Here is a 20,827-nt window from a genome sequence, read left to right on the forward strand (position 1 = left end):
TGTCTTTGTATATTGAGTGCAGAAATCCTAATCTATTACCCCCTCCAAAGTTAGAAAAACTAATTGCCATTTCACTAACAATATGACTAAGGTCACTGAGATATTTAATAAGGAGACTGTGCCGTCCGAATGCCGGAGCTCCCATGTGAGTACCGCACTGCCTTCCTTCCCTGTGAGCCCCAGGTGAGAAAGCAGGTGCCTATTATCTCTAGTTACAAATGGGCCCATGGAATGCTGAGGTGCTGGGTGCTGACGTGGCTTCCTGCAGGTGACACAGCAGTCAGCACATGAACTCATTCCTAACTCAGGTGCTCATTCCTAACTCAGTATCCAGCACCTGAACTTCACTGGAGCAAAACACACAACTGCAGGGTTGACCCCAGCACTACTGGCAATACAGACTGGGTTGTTCTCTGTGGTGGGGACCATCCTGTGCATCCAGGGAGGTTTGGCAGCATCCCTGAACTCTGCCTACTAGGTGCCAGTGTCACCACCCCAGTTGGGACAGCCAATCAAAAAGATTTCCAGACTGGGCGTGGTGGCTCACGCCTGTAATCCCAACACTTTGGGAGGCTGAGGCAGGTGGATCACATTAGTTCAGGAGTTCGAGACCAGCCTGACCAACATGGTAAAACTCTGTCTCTACTGATAGTACAAAATTAGCTGGGCATGGTGGCACATGCCTGTAATCCCAGCTACTTGGGAGGCTGAGGCGGAAGAATTGCTTGAACCCAGGAGGCAGAGGTTGTAGTGAGCCAAGATCGCCCCATTGCACTCCAGCCTGGGGGACAAGAGTGAAACTCCCATCAAATAAAACATCCACCCCCTATTGCAAACCACAGCATTTGAGTTGTAGAAATAACAGCAAACATCTTTAGAGCCTTTTTTTTTTTTTTTTTTTTTGAGACAGTGCCTCGCTCTGTCACCCAGGCTGGAGTGCAGTGGTGCAATCTCGGTTCACTGCAAGCTCCGCCTCCCGGGTTCACACCTTTCTCCTGCCTCACCCTCCCCAGTAGCTGGCACTACAGGTGCCCACCACCACGCCTGGCTAATTTTTTGTATTTTTAGTTTTCTTTTATTTTTATGTGTTTAGACAGGGTTTCACCGTGTTAGCCAGAATGGCCTCAATCTCCTGACCTCGTGATCCGCTGGCTTCGGCCTCCCAAAGTGCTGGGATTATAGGTGTGAGCCACCGCACCCAGCCCTAGAGCCTTTTAAAAATTCTGCATACAAACTGCTTTCATGGATTCATTTGTATTTTTATTTTATTTATTTTTTTGTATGGAGGTGGGGTCTATGTTGCCCAGGCTGGTCTTGAACTCCTGGGCTCAAGTGAGTGGATCCATGTTGAAAAGGCATCAAATAAGCCATAATTTTAAAAACATGTTAATGTTTATCCATCTTGCCTGGGAAACCTCCGGAAATCCCTATGTAGTCCTATATTGCAAGGAGGCATTAGCCCAGGGTCCCCCAAGGAGGACCAGCTCTGCTGAGAATGACTTCTCTTGTGTGCCATCTGAAGGCATCTAGGCTACCAAGGTCAAAGGTGAATTAGCACCCTACTCCTGATCAGAGCAAAGCTCAGAACCCTTCCAGCGGGGTTGCCTCAATTAAGAGTGGCATCTACCCACTCTCCCTGCCAATCCCTCAGGGGTCTGCCAGTCATCGGATCCTCAGGGCAGTACCTGTGAGTCTCCTATCTCAGCTCTTAAGAGCTATGGGGAAGTTCCTTCCAGCCCTGAGGCCAGATTCCTTGTGTGTCACCAAGGAGCACAAAGGAGCTTGGAGTTGGTGGAATCTGCAGTATTGTGCAGTCCCAGCAGGCTGGTTGTTTGAAGATTAGGACCCTATTTATTGGTGAACCCAACACCCTGGACCTCCTCCAGGACTGGTCACTGCAGTGTCTATTGTCTGCAGCAGTGCAGGCAGAACCTAGGCATGTCTAACCTGGACACCCTCGCTAAGGGCAGTGGCTTTCAGAGCAGTCTGTACCCATTACTGTCATCACAAGCACTAATGCTAGTATTTATATGGAGTCCCTCAACTGTGGGATTTATAGGCAGTTCTTGAATTTCCCTCACACCTCTCCCATCTGGCAAGTAGATATATTCTTAGACTATAAAGAAATAGACACAAGGAGGTCAAGTGAACTGCTGAAGGGTGCGCAGCCAGTTGGGTGCAGAGCTAAGAATAACGAAGGCTCTTGACATTTTGAGCTATGCTGAGCCTCAGAGGCTATGCTTCTTCTAAATGGCCCTGAAATCCCCTAATGGCCCCGTTTAGGTCCGGGCACTTGGACAAAGTGTTCAGAAGCCGCAGGATTTGGTCCTTCACATGCCCCCCAAAACCTCAGATAAGTACAAAGTCTTTTGCTCTACTGGGAAGCCAGGCTCCGGCCCTACAGCAGGGAGCCCAGCTCCAAGTGCAGCGGGCTGGGGAAGCTGCCCAATAGGCCGAGAGCGGAGCAAGGTGGCTCACACCTGCAGACCTGGCAAGGGGTGACTGACGTGCTGGGGAGTGAGGGCACTGACAAGGAGGAAGATGAGACAGGGCCTGCGTGAGCAGGAACTGGCCGTAAATCCCAGGATAGAACCCAGAGGTCCCTCTCAGGGCGTATTGACATGAGAAAAAGCACTGGAATCTGTTCAAGAGGTGGATGTGAGAGGGCCAGACCTGCTTCCACTGCTAGGACAAAAGCCTGAGGGAGCTGTCCCCATGGGGCAAAGGAGGACTGGCCTGGGACATGGAGGCCTTGCCTGTGTCCCTGTGGCTTCAACCAGCTCCTTCCCTTAGAAGTGTGAGATAAATGCTTTCCAAGATCCAAGCCAGTTTTCTGAATTCTTTTTTTTTTTTCTTTGAGACGGAGTCTCGCTCTGTTGCCCAGGCTGAAGTGCAGTGGTGTAATGTCAGCTCCCTGCAAGCTCCGCCTCCCGGGTTCAAGCGATTCTTGTGCCTCAACCTCCTGAGTAGCTGAGACTACAGGCACCTGCCACCACACGTGGCTAATTTGTGTATTTTTAGTAGAGACTGGGTTTTGCCACATTGCCCAAGCTGGTCTCGAAGGCCTGAGCTCAGGCAATCTGCCTGCCCCGGCCTCCCAAAGTTCTGGGATTACAGGTGTGAGCCCCCAAAGTGCTAGGATTACAGGTGTGAGCCCCCAAAGTGCTGGAATTACAGGTGTGAGCCCCCACGCTTGTCCAGTTTTCCGGAATGACTGGCATCCCATTATCCCATCTGCTTAAGTCTAGATTCCTGTTGACAGACTCAGACTGCTAGGTGACCCTGCAGTGCAGGGAGGTTGGAATGGCAGAAGATTGTTGCAAGCTAGACAGTGCAAAAGAGGCAGTAGGGTAAAGGGTTTCCAGTTGACCCCTGCAATGGAGTTTTTGTGCAATCCCTAAAGAGAAGTAGAATTATATTTATTGGCTTAGAACAGTTTCCTGCGATATGTAATACATTGTTTTACAAAGAACACAGATAAATGATGTTTTTATTTAAAATATACATAGACACACTTTTTAATACTTAGTAAGAAGTCTTGAACAATAGATACTACAGCATGTAGGTTATCAGCTTCAGGTAGGGGATGGTTTTTCCTCCTGCTATTTCCGTATCTTTATGTTCTCATGTAAACATATTAGTTACATCAAAACTTTTTTTTTTTTTTTTTTTTGAGACGGAGTCTCACTCTGCCCCCCAGGCTTGAGTACAGTGGCACGATCTCGGCTCACTGTAACCTCTGCCTCCCGGGTTCATGCCATTCTCCTGCCTCAGCCTCCCAAGTAGCTGGGATTACAGGCACTTGCCACCACGCCCGGCTAATTTTTTGTATTTTTAGTAGAGACGGGGTTTCACCTTGTTAGCCAGGATGGTCTTGATCTCCTGACCTTGTGATCCGCCTGCCTCGGCCTCTCAAAGTGCTGGGATTACAGGTGTGAGCCACTGCGACTGGCCACGTCAATAATTTTTAAAGCTTAAAATACCGACTGGTTTTATCAGAACATCAGAGGTCACTTTGATTAAATCTAGTCTCCCAAAAATGTGTTTACCCCATTTAAGTTTCTCAGAAACACTGGCTAATGTAAGACTTCTTTGGAGCCTTTCTCAAAATCTCTTTGCTCATGAGGGGCTCCCCATGCCTCGTTTTGGAGTATACACATCTTTCTCACTCACCTAGTATACTTGCATTGTCATATGCCAGAGTGGTGGACAGTGTTGGCTGGGGACAGCGGATACTTTGATGTATCCTGAGGGACCGTTAGGCAGAGCGTAGCTTGTGAGGTACTACCTGAAGGCACACGTGCCCTATGCTGAGCACCACAGACCCTGTCCTGCTGAAGGACCTGACTGCTGTGGAGTTATTCTGTAAATCCCCCTTAAGGTAGAGCTGTCCACCTGCTGACATCTTTCTAACCCGTGTTGTGTGTGTGTGTTTCCTTTGCAGAATATGTGGATCGAGAGAACCATATACACAACTGCATATAAGTTACCTGGAATTTTAAGGTGGTTTGAGGTCAAGTCTGTTTTCATGGTAAGGATGGCCCCCACCCCAGAAGGAATTGTCCGTTCCCTTCCTCAATACAGTCTGCCACGCCTTCCTCACCTGCTCGTGCCCTGTGGTCACTGTGGCAATGTGCACACAGCAGACCCTACAGTTCACGTAACCACCTCACCTGTTCTTGAAAGCATCGATATCTCCTCGCCCCCCCATATTCATATTCTAGTGGAAATGCTGTATAATCATGACCAACTCCAGCTTATCAAAAAACCAGAATGAAGATTTCATTTATTCTTACAACATATTTAAATTCAGTCATAGCTGTGCTGTTTTGACAGTGCTTTCTGTTAACCAAGTGAAAAGCTTAAGACAAATTCCAATTTACATGAACTTTTTTAAAGATATTTTTTCCTGATGATTTTATTGCCTTTTACGTGACAAACAACTATTAATTAATACTTCTTGCCCATTTCAAGTAAAAATAGCCTGAGACCATACCCCTCCCTGACCCTTTTTAAAGAAATAACGATTTCCACCTCTCAGCAAAGCTGAACCTTGCTTTGCGATGGGACCGTTTCATTTACATGAAACTCACATTTGCGGTGAGCTATTGGGCAATTTCATTTACATGAACCGGAGTTGAGCAGCAGATTTATTGACAGTATTGAGACGTCAAGGCCAAGCCAACTGGCAATATAAAAACATCTGATTGAAATACGTAAGTGTTTGTTCATGTGTCTCAATGCCTTTTGTTTTCCCCCAGCAAGAACTCACTGAGGGGGGTGGTACTTACCATGTAGTTTTTAATGAGTCCCCCCAAAACCCCTGATTATTTGTCTCTAGGATTTGGCCAGCACCTGTCTGCCCAGCTGCATGTCCAGCGCCGAGCCTTCTTTGCCCACACCAGCATGAGCTATGGGCAGCTATGGGCCACTCTCTTTGAGAGGTCGCCTGTGGTCAGAGCCACCTCTTTATACTCGAAGCACCCAGGACTCTTCGCCTGCCCCTCCTGGGGGCACTTTCTGCTCTGGAGTTCCCTTTCTGTGCCCCTAGCAGCCAGGCAGCACCTGACAGATAGAAGGCTGTAGGAGTTACGTGTCAGGTGGTAAAAATGCACCGCCTTTGCTGGGTCCCTTTGTAGCTGGTGAAGCACTGTACATACGAGAGACAACAGAAGAGCAGGCCCTCCACCTAAACAGGCCGTGATCCTCTTAATCACCCTCTGCCCATGAGCCCTTTGTAATCGGGGCCTGCCAGCCAGCGGCTGCCGGATGCAGGAGCCTAGGGAGGTGGAGAGGGGACCCCTGACCTTTCGTGAGGATGCAAGTCCTCCTCAGGCTGCATTGGCCATTTTGAACAGACTAAGAGGGCAGGAAGGCAAATAATCCCAGAATGGCAGGACTGACACCCTGCTGCCAAACCCTGGTACCCTCCTTATGCCACATGGGACCAACCTCCTTGGGATATCTGTGGGAGCAGCAGCTAACCTTGTTCCATAAAAATAGGAAGGATTCTTTCTTAGTGCAAATGAGATTAGTAACAGGGAGTTAACAGTCAGTCCAGGTGGAATACCGCCCTGGAGTGTGCGTTTGGTGAAACTGCCCAGGATGAAATGGAGGGCCTGGCGAAGCAAGTTGTGGGGTCAGGACAGCATGGCTATGCCTGCTGTCCAGGACACCAGACAAGGGGCCCTCTCAGCAGTGTGCGCTTGGCTGGCCACACCCAGTGTATCACAATCTCCCCGAGGCTGTCCCTCCATCAGTGCAAGGACAGTGACATCGGTGGGCAGAGAGCCTCTGTTATCTGCACAGCCACCTAGGAGTGCCAGTCTGGGGTTGCTGATGGACAGAATGGCCCATTCTCTGTTCATCTCTGCCCTGCCCCACCCCCAACTCCCAGGCAGTCCCCTGGAGGCTGCAGCAGGAAGCACGCCAGACATGAAGATTACCCAGGGCTCTTGGGCATGGGGAGGGGCCAATCACGCCTCCTTTGGAAGCAGCAAAGTTATTGTCGGGGTCACTCTGGGACATGGTCCCCGTGGCCCAGCGTGAGGAGGAGGTTTGGTCTGCTCAAGCCAGATCTGAGGGCAGCTGTGGTCCCTGCCTTCGACCAAGCCAGCCACATTGCCCTGGCACCTTAGGGCTGAGCTGGAGGGCACTGGGCTGGGACTTGGCCAGGCCAGGCCCTGTGGGGCCCTCAGAGAAAGAGGGTGGAGGTGTCTGAGAGACATGCACCGGGAGCCGGGAGGGCAGATGGTCAGTCCCCTACCTCCAGCACTGAAGGTCTCGTTAACCATGGCAGGTGTGCAAATGAGGCCTGTGAGGGAAGCGTGGAGTGCTCCAAGCAGCCTTTTTCTCCCAACCCCAGGGGCCATGAGCTCTCTTTGTTGTTGTTGTTGTTGTTGTTGTTGTTGTTGTTGTTGTTGTTTGTTTTTTGGAGTCTCACTCTCTTGCCCAGCCTGAGTACAGTGGCGCAATCTCGGCTCACTGCAACCCCTGCCTCCTGGGTTCAAGTAATTCTACTGCCTCAGCTTCCCGAGTAGCCAGGATTACAGGCATGCACCACTACACCTGGCTAATTTTTGTATTTTTAGTAGAGATAGGGTTTTGCTGTGTTGGCCAGGCTGGTCTTGAACTCGACCTCAGGTGATCCACCCACCTCAGCCTTCCAAAGCGCTAGGATTGCAGGCGGGAGCCACTGCACCTGCCCATCACTCCTCCTTCCCATGATGGTGTGTGGTGCCATGGCAGGGCCCTCCCTTGACCTCCTTTACCCTCCCTAACTGGACAGGTAGTGCAGGCTGCCCGGGCTTAGATTCCTCAGAATTCCCGAACATCTTCTCCCTCTGCACAGCAAGCAGAGAACAAGAACAGAATTGGAAGTCTCTGTTCTGAAGCAGGTGTGTTCAAGCACCACTCAAGGCTGTGTGTTTTCCCGGGATGACCACATGTGTGCATAGCCACGTGCATACACAGCCCCCGCCCCCAGAGCAGAGCAGCAGCTTTGCTTTGTTCCTTTGGAATTTTCGTCTATGAGAACAAACAATAATAATAAAATGCCCAGCTGCCCAAAACTTCTGTTTGGAAGAAAGGTTCATGGAGGAGCGGGAAGCCTGCCCCAGAGCACGTGGCTCCTCTGGTGAGACCCCGGGAGTGGAGGCAGCCATGGGCTGACATTCGGGCTCTCCTGTCTCCTTGCAGGTGGAAATCAGCCCCCTGGAGAACGCCATCGAGACCATGCAGCTGACGAACGACAAGATCAACAGCATGGTGCAGCAGCACCTGGATGACCCCAGCCTGCCCATCAACCCGCTCTCCATGCTCCTGAACGGCATCGTGGACCCAGCTGTCATGGGGGGCTTCACAAACTATGAAAAGGCAAGGGACCCACCAGCTTGCTCTGGGCAGGCAGGCCTGCCCTGGGACAGACTGAAAGTTCCAAAGAGTCCCCAAAGCCCAGAAACGCCCCTGGTCTCATTGAGCAGTCTCAGCAGTGGCCCAGCCAAGGCCAGGAAGCAGCAGCCAGTGGCGGCCCCTGAAGGCTGTAGCAAAGTCAAGGCCTGAGCCCTGGCAAGGCTCCCCTGGGCATCCCCAGACAGCCAGGAAGCCCCCACTGACCCACCCAGGCTGTGCTTATCTGTGCCCAGGCCTCCAGTGGCTTTTGCAAGGTCTGGGATCTTAAAGGCCAAAGATAAAGTTAAACAAAAACATCAGAATATCAGGACTAGGGAGGTAGCGCTTTGATGGTGGAGGGGGCCTGGCCCGCTGGTCTCCCTGGATCCTAACTCTGTAGGAATGGACAGAAGTTGAAGGACACAGGGTGTGTCCTAGACCACGGGCTTGCCCCGCCTGTGTTTGTAAATGCAGCTCTTTTGGAACAAGGCCATGCCTGTGTACTTACCTACTGCCTGAGGCTATTTTCCTGATACTATAACTCGCGAGTTGAATAGTGGCAGCATCAAGTAGTTGTGATAGAGACCTCTATGGTCCACAAAACCTAAAAGGTTTACCATCTGGCCTTTCACAAAAAAAGCTTGTTGACCTCTGATCTAGACAGAGTAAAAACTGAGACAAGAGGGGTACTGCCTGAGAGAAGGCTACGAGGAGGCAGTTACCCGCCCTTGCACAAAGAAGTTCGTTGCCTTCAGGTATAGGTCAGGCCTGGGCAGGTGCAGGGGCTGGGTGGGGGGCATGGGCATGTGAGTAGCTGAGAGGGCTGTATTCATTGCCATCCAGCAGGACCAAGCCACCAGGTCAGCTATGGCCTTCTTGGACCCCAAGAAGCGGGGTTGCTGCTGTAGACAGCCCCATTAGCTCCACTTTCGGTGTTTGACCTTGTGGGACATTTTGTCCTGAGTACTGCAGAGGGTGTGACCCTAGGTCTGCAGTGAACTCCATGTGGATCCGTTTTATGCACAGCTCTATTCTCAGGGCCTGGAGCACAGTAAGTGTGCAAAAACCTGTGTTTGCTGAGCAGGTGCACTGAGTGACTCTCCCTGTCTCCACCAGGCCTTCTTTACAGACCGGTACCTGCAGGAACACCCTGAGGCCCATGAAAAGATCGAGAAGCTCAAGGACCTGATTGCCTGGCAGGTAAGATATCCAGCAAGAGCCCTGCATGGCTGGAGGGAAGGAAAGCTAGGAGGGTCTAGGCTCAGCACACACACCAGCCAGCATGGAGGTCCCTGGGCTGCAGTCATGATGCACATGACTGTGATTGTCCCTGGGTGAACCCACCCACTGCTGTCATGATCAACTCGGCTCCTGGGCTGCAGTCAGGAATTTGAACACCCGGAAAATTATCTCTTGCAAAGGAACAAGGTCTCTTTCCTCCCCCTTGGTCAATTCTGCCAGCTGCTAGAAAACTCTTTCTCTGTCTGTATTGATAGAACATTGAGGTGAGTCCAGTGCCATGAAGCCTTGAGCTCTGGCCTATGCCAGGAAAGGCGCTTGGGCCAGTGCAGTCCCTGTGAAACGCACGTAGGTCAGAAGCTGCAGTGCACCCTCCCCCTGTTCGTGCACCTCTGGCAGTGGTGCGTGTCCTCATTTGGGTTTTCCCAGCTGAAGTTGTGCATGTTATTTCACTGTTCTGCTCATGCTCCTGAAGCCTCTGGAGCCTTTCCCAGAGGGCCATCATCTTGAAAGGGCAGACTCTGGGTGCCTTGGGTTCAGTGTCAGAACCTAGCAGATGTGTCTGTGCTTCTCACAGCCTTCCTGAGCCTGGAAGTGTAGGGGTCATCAAGAGCCAGTCCTTACAAGAGCTTGGCCGGCACCTGCCTGCTCTGCTGCTTTAGGCCACTGCCTCTTTAGGCCTCCTTTTCTCATGTGGGAGGCAAGGAGGGTGCTGTCCCCGAGATGTCGCCACACTGTGTAAAGAGAGTTGAGGGAGGTGGGGGCAAAGGCCTGCATGGGTTTGGACTGGGTGTCATAGCTCAGGCCACTTTGCTAAGCTGGGGTCCTAGGCTCCCAGTCGAGGCCCAGAGATGCTGTGCAGTTGATCTGTACTCAGTCCAGAACAGGGCAAGATACAAAATTAACCGGGCGTGGTGGCGCATGCCTGTAATCCCAGCTACTCAGGAGGCTGAGGCAGGAGAATCGATTGAACCCAGGAGGCAGAGGTTGCAGTGAGCCGAGATCATGCTGCTGCACTCCAGCCTGGGTGACAAGAGCAAAACTGTCAAAAACAAACAAAAAAAAAGAACAAGGCAAGGCTGTTCCTCTTACGAGACTTCACTGTGAGCAGTTTGTTCGTTTGTTTGTTTGCTTGCTTGTTTGTTTGTTTGTTCTGGAGATGAAGTCTTGCTCTGTTGCCCAGGCTGGAGTGCAGTGGCGTGATCTCAGCTCACTGCAGCCTCCTCCTCTGGGGTTCAAGTGATTCTCCTGCCTTAGCCTTCCTAGTAGCTGGGACTACAGGTGTGTGCCACCATGCCTGGCTCATTTTTTTTGTATTTGTAGTGAAGATGGGGTTTTGCCATGTTGGCCAGGCTGGCCTTGAACTCCTGACCTCAGGTGATCCGCCCGCCTTGGCCTCCGTAAGTGCTGGGATTACAGGCATGAGCCACTGCACCAGGCCACTGTGAGCATTTTTATTCTGGCATTCCAGTGGGGCCTCTTCTTAGTGGCTTCTCTGCTGTCAGCACATTGGCCAATGAGACATCTCAGGGTGGAGCAAGGCTGAGCTTTGGTTGTGAGCCAAGATACGAGTCCTTTAAATTTGTGTTTAGATGTATAGGATGGGTTGGATTTTTTATAATTCTAAGTACTTACATTGTTATACAAACATAATATATGTTTTATGTATATATGTTATAAATAATTGTGATGAAATGTAAATAACATAAAATTTCCCATCTCAAACATTTTTAAGTGTCCAGTTCAGAGGCAATAAGTACATTCACATTGTTGTTGTACAACCAGCACCACCACCATCCATCTCCAGAGCCTTGTCATCTTGCAAAGCTCCAACTCTGTACCCATTGAACAACTTCCCCTTTCCTCCCTCCACCCAGCTCCTGGTCATCACCATTCTACTTTGTGTCTCTATGAATTGGCCTCCTCTAGATACCTTATATGAGTGGAATTGTGTAACACTGGTCCTTATTTGTCTGGCTTGTTTCTCTTAGCAGAATGTCTTCCAGGTTCATCCATGTTGTAGCATGTGTCAGAACTTCATTCCTTTTTAAGGCTGAATAATACTCCATTATAGGGCTAGACCACAATGTGTTTCTCCACGGATCTGTCGAGGAACAACATGTGGGTGGTTTCTACCTTTTGGCTGGTGTGAACAATGCTGCTGTGAATGTGGGTGTACAAATACCTGCTCAAGTCCCTGCTTTCAATACTCCCATAGTTTGGGGTATACACCCAAATTTAGACTTGCTGGCTCATGTGGTATTCTGTGTTTACTTTTTTGTGAAACTGCCAAACTCTTCTACAGTCGCGGCACCATTTGACATTCCCACCAGCAGTAATGCATGATTCCAACTTCTTTGCACCCCCAACAAGACTTGTTATTTTGTCTTTTATTTTTTTTTTTTTTTTTGAGATGGAGTCTCGCTCTGTCACCAGGATGGAGTGCAGTGGCGTGATCTTGGCTCACTGCAACCTCTGCCTCCCAGGTTCAAGCGATTCTTCTGCCTCAGCCTCCCGAGTAGCTGAGACTATAGGCGTGCACCATCATGCTCAACTAATTTTTGTATTTTCAGTAGAGTAGAGTAGACAATGTTGGCCAGGATGGTCTTGATTTCTTGCCCTCATGATCCGCCGGCCTCGGCCTCCCGAAGTGCTGGGATTACAGCTGTGAGCCACCACTCCTGGCCCATTTGTCTTTTTAAATAATAGCCGTTTTAATGAGTGAGAAGTTTTATTTATAGTATATATAAACAAAAATTGTATTAAAAGGGAAGAAATCAGACTGTGTCACAAATCTGTCTGCATTTGAAATCTGCATTTGGAATTACGGTTTTGAAAGTCCTCAGAGTTTGCCTGAAAGGGACATTGTTGGCCAACTGTGGCTTCTTTGCATGGAATGTAAGCCTCATGTAGACAGTGTCCCTCTGTCACTAAAAAAGTGGGAGTTTAAAATTGTGAATGCTTCCATTTCAGACGTTGTAGATTTTGTACTAAAGGGTACGAAATTCAAAATTCCTCTGCAGGCTGTAAAACTATTGCTCCACAAAAACTAGTTTGGTCTGCAAAAGTTCTATTGATTTTTTTTTTTTTTTTCCTGTAAGCTTTTACAGCAAATTGGATTTTAAGAGTTTCAAGTCCTACAGAGGAAAATAATTTGTTCCCCAGAGAGCAGCTTTATGTCAGCACCGTGTCATCATTCCTAATAACTATATTAAAGGATGAATGTTAAAGCAGGTCACAGGAAAGTTAAAAGAATCAGTTTTCTAGTAACTTCATTGTATCAAAGAGTGATGAAAAATGCATATGGCAAACATTACCTGTGATTTTGCTTTCATTTGCAAATGTTTGGAAAACCCATGTCTTGGTATTGGCAGCTGAGTCATATGTTCATTAAAAATAAGAAGTTGGAGTTTATCAGAATGCTTTGTTCTCTTTTTGTTTATTAGTTCATTTAGTTTGGTTTTTTTCTGAAACTCTGTCAGGGCAGAGTGAGGTTTTTCTCCTGGGAGCCCCAGGACTCACATGCAGAGTTTTCATCACCGATGTATAATAAGCACAGCTCCGATGCCTACAATGGTTTGTGAAGGTTGGTTACTAAGTCCCAGGCAGCTCCTCCTCAGCCCTGCTTGCTAACTCGGAAACAGAGGATGGGCTGACCTGCTCCTCGCTGGGTGGGAGGTTGCAGTCAGGGTGCACGCTGCGAGGTGCCTCCTCTAGGTTCGCAGCTGGCACCAGGTCATGAGTCCCTTTCTCAAAGGCACAATTCCATCTTTCCCCATACACAACTGTCATTGTGGAGCATCCCTGCCGAGTATCCAAAGATAAATCCATACAGTCTCATATTAAACTACTGTGATGTGTACATATTTCTCGTTTGAAAAGTACAAAGATGAAAGGCTGAACTCAGCCATCATCCCCAGCTGATGACAAGCATGACTGTTGTGTCCAGGGGTGGTGCTCCTGGACCACTGAGCAAGGCTTCCAAATGTTCTGCGCTGCTTTCAGGGCATGAATCTGTGCAGGGGACAGACAGGAGCAAACTTCAAATACAGGCCCATCAGGAGGGCGTCTTTATAGCGCAGGCAGCAAGCTCGCTTCGATCAACTAGAGGTGTGACTTAGGGAAAGTGCTCTCCCGGCTCTGGGTAGGGAAAGTGCTCTCCCGGCTCTGGGCTCTGAAAAGCTCTTTAGGAATGCAGATTCCTGGGATCTGCTTACAGCAAATCAGGGCTCTGGAGGTGGGGTTCAGGAATCTGCCCGAGACACTCTCATGCTTAGCCAGAGTGGAACCCACTGAACTACAGGGTCTCCAGAGACCATTTAAGACCCTAGGTCTATTTGTATGTTAAGTGCCTTGTGCATTGGAATGTGTTTACTCAGGGCATCCTCTTATCTTCTTTCATTTAAAATCACACCTGCAGTTCAGCCCCAAGTAGACATACAACAGGACACCAGGTCCTGTCCTCTAAGAAGGTGATTTCCCATCAATGTCAGGAACTGTTGAGAGTCATGAATTCTCACACCTTGTAAATTTCACCTATCAAATTGCAGTTCGAGCAGCACCAGTGACCTAAACCAAATGGTCTTAACTGTCATCTGGCAAGAACCTTCTTTGACAGAAAGAATCTGACCAATTAAGAGTTTTATCACACCACCATCAACACCAACAACAGCAAAACCCAGAAACTAGGTTACATTTTATAGTTTGAGAAAGGCCCACCCTAAATCAGAAATGCTTTTAGTATCTAGGGTGGCTGTGCTTTCACCTTGCCACAGCGCCTCCACACATCCCTGCCTTTGCATCCAGAGAGAGACACAACACATTCGACATCCCGCCAAAAGTTGTCCCAGTCTGCCTGCGTCATCCCCCAAGGCGGAACTCAGGAGGCAGAAGGCTGACAGTGAGCATTTTCTACTGCTGGCCCTGAGTAGACCGCGGCTAGCCCCGGGGAAGCTGCCATCTGCACGAGTAATTCATAGGGAATATTAAAACAACCCGTGTATTTTGAAATCTCTCCTGCATGCTGTCGTTTCGGTGATAACTGGCCAGAAAGGCCTGACGTGTGCCTAGCGTTTGGGCCCAGCTGTCAACAAAACAAACTTTTGTGTCGGTGCAACCTCCAAGCAGGCTAGGAGGGCTGTGAGCGAGGAGAGCACTGCTACTCCCTCCTTTCCTGGAGCATCAAGAGAGGCAACAGCTGCGTGCTATAAACGGTAACCAAATACATTTGATGCGTTGATTCATCTTGATAAGATTTCTTGAATTTGCTCACATGAAATTCAATTGTGTACTTATTATCGTTCATACTAATAAATCTGCTCATTTAGATTGGTGTTCTGTCCTATTAGGAAAATCTGTTTTTAATCAGTATTTTGATTTAATTATAAATTATTGAGAGGAAGCCTCTTAGCTTGATTACATGGAAGAATGTCTAACTGAGTCCGAGCCCTGGCGGGAAGCAGAGACCAGGAACTAAAGGAAGACTTTTGCTTCTCCCACCCCCAACAGCAGCAACTCTGGTGGGTCTCTGCAGCTGGGAGAATGAAAATGTCTCTCTTAGAACGTTTTTAAAGGTCAGCTTCATCTCCACTCTCGGAAGTGAAGTGTTGGCATGGATATTTTGTGACAGCAGTGTTGGCAGAGAAGCGATTATTTTTAGTTTAAAAGAAGAATAAATTTGGTTTTCCCTTCCAAAAAAGGAGTATTTTTCAGGACTATAGATCACATGTAATTACCTTTTGGAATAGGGTTCTCGTAACGGCAATATTCTTAGCTAAAAAATGTTTGCACTCTGACATGACCCTTTGTTAATAGAACAGGTTACATCTAAACAAATTCAAGGTGCAGCTCTTCCCAAACTCAAGTGAAAAGCACAGATTAAGTCTATTCTGGGCTGGGCACGGTGGCTCAAGCCTGTAATCCCAGCACTGTGGGAGGCCGAGACGGGCAGATCACGAGGTCAGGAGATCGAGACCATCCTGGCTAACACAGTGAAACCCCGTCTCTACTAAAAAAATACAAAAAAACTAGCCAGGCGAGCGAGGTGGCAGGTGCCTGTAGCCCCAGCTACTCGGGAGGCTGAGGCAGGAGAATGGTGTGAACCTGGAAGGCGGAGCTTACAGTGAGCCGAGATCGTGCCACTGCACTCCAGCCTGGGCAACAGAGCGAGACTCCGTCTCAAAAAAAAAAAAAAAAAAAAGAAGTCTATTCTGGGAAATTGATTGAGTAGCCATGGTGTAGGGCGCACCACACTGGACATAGTCGATTCAGAACACGAATGGTTTTCATGTAACCATTTTGGTCTTTGGTGGTAATGTGCCTGCTGGTGAACTGAATCCGCTGGTTTGATTTGGAAACCAAAGCAGATCATTTTGCCAGTTCCCCTTTCCCCAGGTGTGCGTGGCTCTTCCTAGATCATTATCCAAGAAGTAAGGAATGTCAACCTCTGTATTTTCCAGATTCCTTTTCTGGCCGAAGGGATCAGAATCCATGGAGACAAAGTCACGGAGGCACTGAGGCCATTCCACGAGAGGATGGAGGCCTGTTTCAAACAGCTGAAGGAAAAAGTGGAGAAAGAGTATGGCATCCGAATCATGGTAAGAGGGTCGTATGGGTAGTACTGCAGGAGAGTGGGTGTCTGGGCCTCCCACTGTTGAACTGGGACAAGCTCCCAGAGCAGAGGAACTCACATGTGCACACGGTGCCTGCTTAGGAAGTGGGATGTGAGGGAGCTCAGCCCCCTTGGGCAGTCTGTCTACCAGCAACTCAGCAACCTCCTTTCAATAACCGGAAATGCCAGGGCGAATAAACATTCATGAATTTCCTTGATTGCCAAATGCCCCCTCACCTGCTGTGAACACAGTCCAACCTTATTGTTGTTGAGCAATGGAGAAATCTCACAGCGCCCAGGCAACTCAGCTGGTTGACAGCGCACACCTACAGTCATATAATACAAAGGGTTCGGTCATCCACAGGGCAACAGCACTCATCGTGGCCCGTGACAGAGGTGGCCCAGCCCAAAGTTGATGTCGGAGGATCATGGCCATCAGGGGAGAAGTGACGGATGTCTGCAGTGTGAAATTATTAGCAAAGATTTACCTGTTGTAGGAAGGGGTAATTGATCTAGACCAAGGAGGATAAGCCAGATGTGGTCAGGGGAGGAGATCAAGAAGACACTGCCTGGAGAAAGGAACTTCCTCAACAAAGGCTGAGAGGCAGGCGTTTGAATGGCAGGCCAGGGGCCAGTGCAGACACAGGCATGCTTTGGGCAGAAAAGAAAATTCGGAGTAGACATGGAAAGGCATCCAACCTCCAAGAATGAGGGATGCCAGGCTGGGGCAGGAGGCTCTGCTTGGGATGAAGGGCAGAACTGAGCTTTGGCGATGAGTTTCTGGAAGGTTTCTGAGAAGAGGCTGGCATCAGGAGCAGGGTAGAGAGCAGCTTGTGAGTTTTAATGATGCAAAAGCCTTACAGTTCAGTCTTACAGCCCACTTGAGACCGTCCCCAGGAGCCATGCCTTAGCAGATGTGGGGGTACAGCCAGGCACCGTGAGTCAGAGTGCTGCCCTGCCCTGGAGCTCAGACTGCTGCTCCCAGCTTTCCTCAGCCTCTGGGAGCTTTGCGGGGCCTACACTCTCTGCTCAGGAACTGTGGAGACACCAGGCACAGCAAAGGGTCCCCACTCCCCACTGTTCAGGGATCGGGGGCAATGTGGCACAGAGAAGCAGGAAGCTGTCTTCTGTCTACTGGAATTCCATGCCTGCTGGCACTGAGGGGGTGTGCACAGGGCTTCAACTCCCCTGCAAAAGGAAGGCGAGCTGTGGGAAGTCGCACTGCTTCTCCCAGATAACATACAGCACTTTCCTCTGCTCCTTGAAGACCAGGTGTCGAGTGGGGTATGCCATTTTGGCTTTTTTCTTGGCCCAGGGCAGCCTGTCCACCAGTCCCTGAAGTTCTCAGCTGCTCTCTGTTGAACCCTCTTTTCTTTCACACATTGATCTCAATAAGCAAACACTAATTTACTGCTTCCCACATGCCAGGGACCTTCCTAAGTGCTATATAGATACTCAGTTGCTTAATCTGCCTCATACTCTGTGAAGCAGGCACTGCAGTCATCCCCATTTTACAGTCAAGGAAATGGGGACATGGGAATGTAACTAGTTACACCCTAGCGCGTGGCAGACCCATAGTTCAAGCCCCATCCATGTACCTCCCGGGTCTGTGCTTTTAGCCCCTACTCTAAGAGCTAACATTTGGCACCACAGAGCTTCTCCGCCTCTTTCCCACATGGTAGGAAATGCATGTGAGACCTGGACAACACCTGAGAGAAGGTAATTTGGCTATGATCACACTGCATGCCCTCCCAGTCTCCCCGCCTCTGCCGGGCATGACTGAACCTTGGTGCCTCCAAGCCTAGGGCCTGGTGTCCATCAGATGAGAGGGTCCCAGGCCCAGCAGGGCTTGAACCCAACAAAGCCAACATAACACAACTGCTGCTCTGAGGTTGCAAACTCAGCAGGTGGGAGTCTGGAACTGCCAGCCCTTCGTGAGCTGCTGCAGGTGAACGGGCATGGCAATCAAGACGTTCTCCTTCAAGGCTGGGCTGGAGGACCCTTTGTGCAAGTCAGGATGCTAGAGTAGTGCTTGATAGCTTCAGAGCATGCAACTCATTACGATCAGCGCTGAGTGGCAAGAAGCGTTTCGGAGTGCGTCACGGCACATCTCTTTCAAAGTTGATGCCTGTATTAATTCTTTCTAAGAAACAAACGCTTGTGAAATCTTGACATTTTCTTCCTAAGTGAAAAACTTCCTCTTTTCTCAGTCATTTAATGTATATTTCAAAATCACAGAAAAGCTGTCTGGCTCACCAGACATCCTGCACATCCCTTTCTCTGCCACGGTTCATGAGTTCTGAGTGTGTTTGCTTTGGGCACAGGTGGAGAAAGCAAGGGCAGGAAGGTAGGGTGCCGTGTGGATTGCGGTGCCGTGTGGATTGGGGTGCCGTGTGGATTGCGGTGCCTTGTGGATTGGGGTGCCGTGTGGATTGCGGTGCCATGTGGATTGCGGTGCCGTGTGGATTGGGGTGCCGTGTGGATTGCGGTGCCTTGTGGATTGGGGTGCCGTGTGGATTGCAGTGCCGTGTGGAATGGGGTGCCGTGTGGATTGCGGTGCCGTGTGGATTGGGGTACTGTGTGAATTGGGGTGCCGTGTGGATTGTGGTGCTTTGTGTCCTTGGCTGGAGCTTATTTCCAGCACATCGTGAGACAGCACCGTCTCCAGCAAACTCCCCACCCTTCTCTGTAGCGCCAGCTGGGGCGCCCCTCCTAGGGGTGGGAGAGGCTTTTACAGAATGAAGGTTGCATTTTCCACCCTGGGATACTTTGTTCCCCGGGCCCACCTTGCAGAGTCCTGCTCCATCCTTCGACCCCAACAGCAGGCTCTGCAAGCATCCTTTGGGCAGGCAAGCGGACTGCAGGTCCCCCGTCCTTCCCTGAGAAATGTGGCAATAAAAAGTAGTCTGGGATGTGCCTTTCCTGTCTTACCTACTTTGGAAACTTGCAAGCATCTCAGAGCACTTTGAAAAGCCATCTAGTATCACCCTGTTTGCAAAAAGATGGATTTTAAAATTTAAAAATAATCCCATAGAAAGGACGTAAACCATTTTGTCAATGTTTCTGAGCCAGCTTAAGCCATAGCAAGAGAAGATGTGGACGCCCTCTGACTTCTCGATACCCAGGCCCCTCTGCCACCCTGCCTTGGCTCTCATCTTTCCAGTCCTGAGGCTCCAAGGAGCTGCCGTTCCCTGGATGACAGCTCTGCAGCTCAGCTTCTCCTGACCTTTAGGGAGCGAGGCGTGCAGGGCGCTGGGGATGAGCCCATGAGCATCTTCCATGTTCGACATTGAGCCCCGTGCCCTCACTGGCCCACAGCGCCACGTGCGACACTGAGCCATGTGCCCTCACCTGCCCACAGTGCCAGGTTCGGCATTGACCCCCGCGCCCTCACCGGCCCACAGCGTGCAGGAGGCATGTGTGTTGGCCTTCAGGCTTGTGAAAAAGAGCTTTACGTTTCTTACCAAATCTTCATCTACCTCTTCAAGTCCGATTAGGAGCGGGGAAATTGATCCTGGTTCTGCACTCTCTCTACTCCCGTCCACCTCATCACTCCAAACACCATGGAGAGCCATAACCCCAACATGCCACCGTCCCCGTCTTCCCTCCCCACCTACTGTCACAACACCCACTGGCCACCCAGACCCGGGAGAGACCCAGGAGTCACCCTTCCTCCCTCAAGTTAGTTCTAGCCGCAGTATCCCCTGGTGGTGCTGGGGTTCACCCCACCATCTTTGCCATCACAGTTGGCCCCTGACCTGGCCCCCAGCTTCCAGGATTTCTCCTCTCACCATCCCTCCACAGCTCCCAAGGGGACCCATCTCAGTAGTTCTCTTAACTGGGATCCATGGGACCCCGGGGTTCCTCAGAGGCTGCTGGGAGGGGTGTTGACTGGGAAGTGGAGCTGATAGCTCCTGCCTCAGCAGGAGCATTTAGCTTCACCTGTTCCATTGGGAAGAGAAGCAGTATGGCATGGCCTACAAGAACAGCCAGGAACCAGGGTTCTGTTTCAGATGCAGAGCTGACGGTGCAGCTGTGTCCTTCAGTCTTGTGGCCTCTGAGGGCCGGCCAAGATTCTAACACCACACTTGCACCCTCCCTGCTGGGCCTGCCCATCTCCTGCCCGCCCCCCAGCCCCTCCTCCCCAACCTGCCCTCCGCAAGGGACAATATGTCGCCCTCTGTGGGTTTTCAGGCTGTAACTGGCATTTGTATAGCATCTGGAAAGGGACATTCCAGATCACGATGAAGTGTGCCTGCTTCTCCCCTTTCCTTGTACAGCACTGGTCCCTGTGATTAAGTTCAGCCAACCCCCTCAACCCAGCCCATTCCCATCCAAGATTCTGGGCAGTAAACACCTGTGGCTGGCTCAAGGTGGGACGTTACAACTCAGCTGGGAGGGAGACAGAGATGTAAAACTCAGGGTCTTTAGGCAGGGCCAGGGGGTCGCTCCTGGTCAGAGAACTGGAATGAGTGTTTGCTTAGGCCGTGAAGACAGCAGCAGCCATCAGGGTAGTGAGCCCTGTGGGTGTCCCTGGCATCATTTCATTTAGTCCTAACGCTGGCCCTCTGGGCGGGAAGGACTGTTGCCTGTGTGCTCAGGAGGAAGCTGAGGCTCGGAGTGGCTCCGGGTTTTATGGAGGGTCACACCGTCAGTGCCAGGGCCACAATTCTAGCCTAGTTCCAATATCCCCAACTCCTACCCACCAGCCCTGCTTTCAGTCAGTGTCTGGCCCTGGAGTCACACCTGCCAGGACTGGGTGAGACTCTAATTGCATCAGATGAAACAAAAGTAAAGCCCTGACGTCTTGATTTCTAGAGGCTCTGCTCAATCAAGAAGGAATTATGAGTCACACCACCCAGGAGAATCCATGGTTGCACCCAGGGAGTGCCCTGCAAATATGGGACCCCGAGAGTAACCTCTGTCCTTCCTGGTGGGAGTCATCCTCCTGCCAACCCCCTTCCTTTATTCCTTGAAATCCATACTCACACATCTCAGCCAAGACCTGAGGTCACCTTCTGAGATTAAGTATGGGGTAAGGTTTTCACAACTGGGGATAATCCCCAAGCAACCATTTCCCTTTTAGTT

At 50.2% G+C, this 20,827-nt stretch overlaps 1 protein-coding gene across 3 annotated transcripts in view; it reads left to right on the top strand.

Moving 5' to 3' along the window:
- The window catches only part of DOCK1 (dedicator of cytokinesis 1), a 548,347-nt gene that overhangs the window by 507,021 nt on the left and 20,499 nt on the right, over positions 1-20,827 (top strand). For all 3 annotated transcript variants that reach the window (XM_030941069.1, XM_030941070.1, XM_030941071.1), the window contains exons 44-47: positions 4,445-4,531; positions 7,699-7,875; positions 9,007-9,090; positions 15,588-15,725. In XM_030941069.1, coding sequence (XP_030796929.1) covers positions 4,445-4,531; positions 7,699-7,875; positions 9,007-9,090; positions 15,588-15,725 — 486 coding nt within the window. The remainder of the gene's footprint in view (positions 1-4,444; positions 4,532-7,698; positions 7,876-9,006; positions 9,091-15,587; positions 15,726-20,827) is intronic.

Source organism: Rhinopithecus roxellana, chromosome 11 (assembly GCF_007565055.1).
Source record: "Rhinopithecus roxellana isolate Shanxi Qingling chromosome 11, ASM756505v1, whole genome shotgun sequence".
NCBI lineage: Eukaryota > Metazoa > Chordata > Mammalia > Primates > Cercopithecidae > Rhinopithecus > Rhinopithecus roxellana.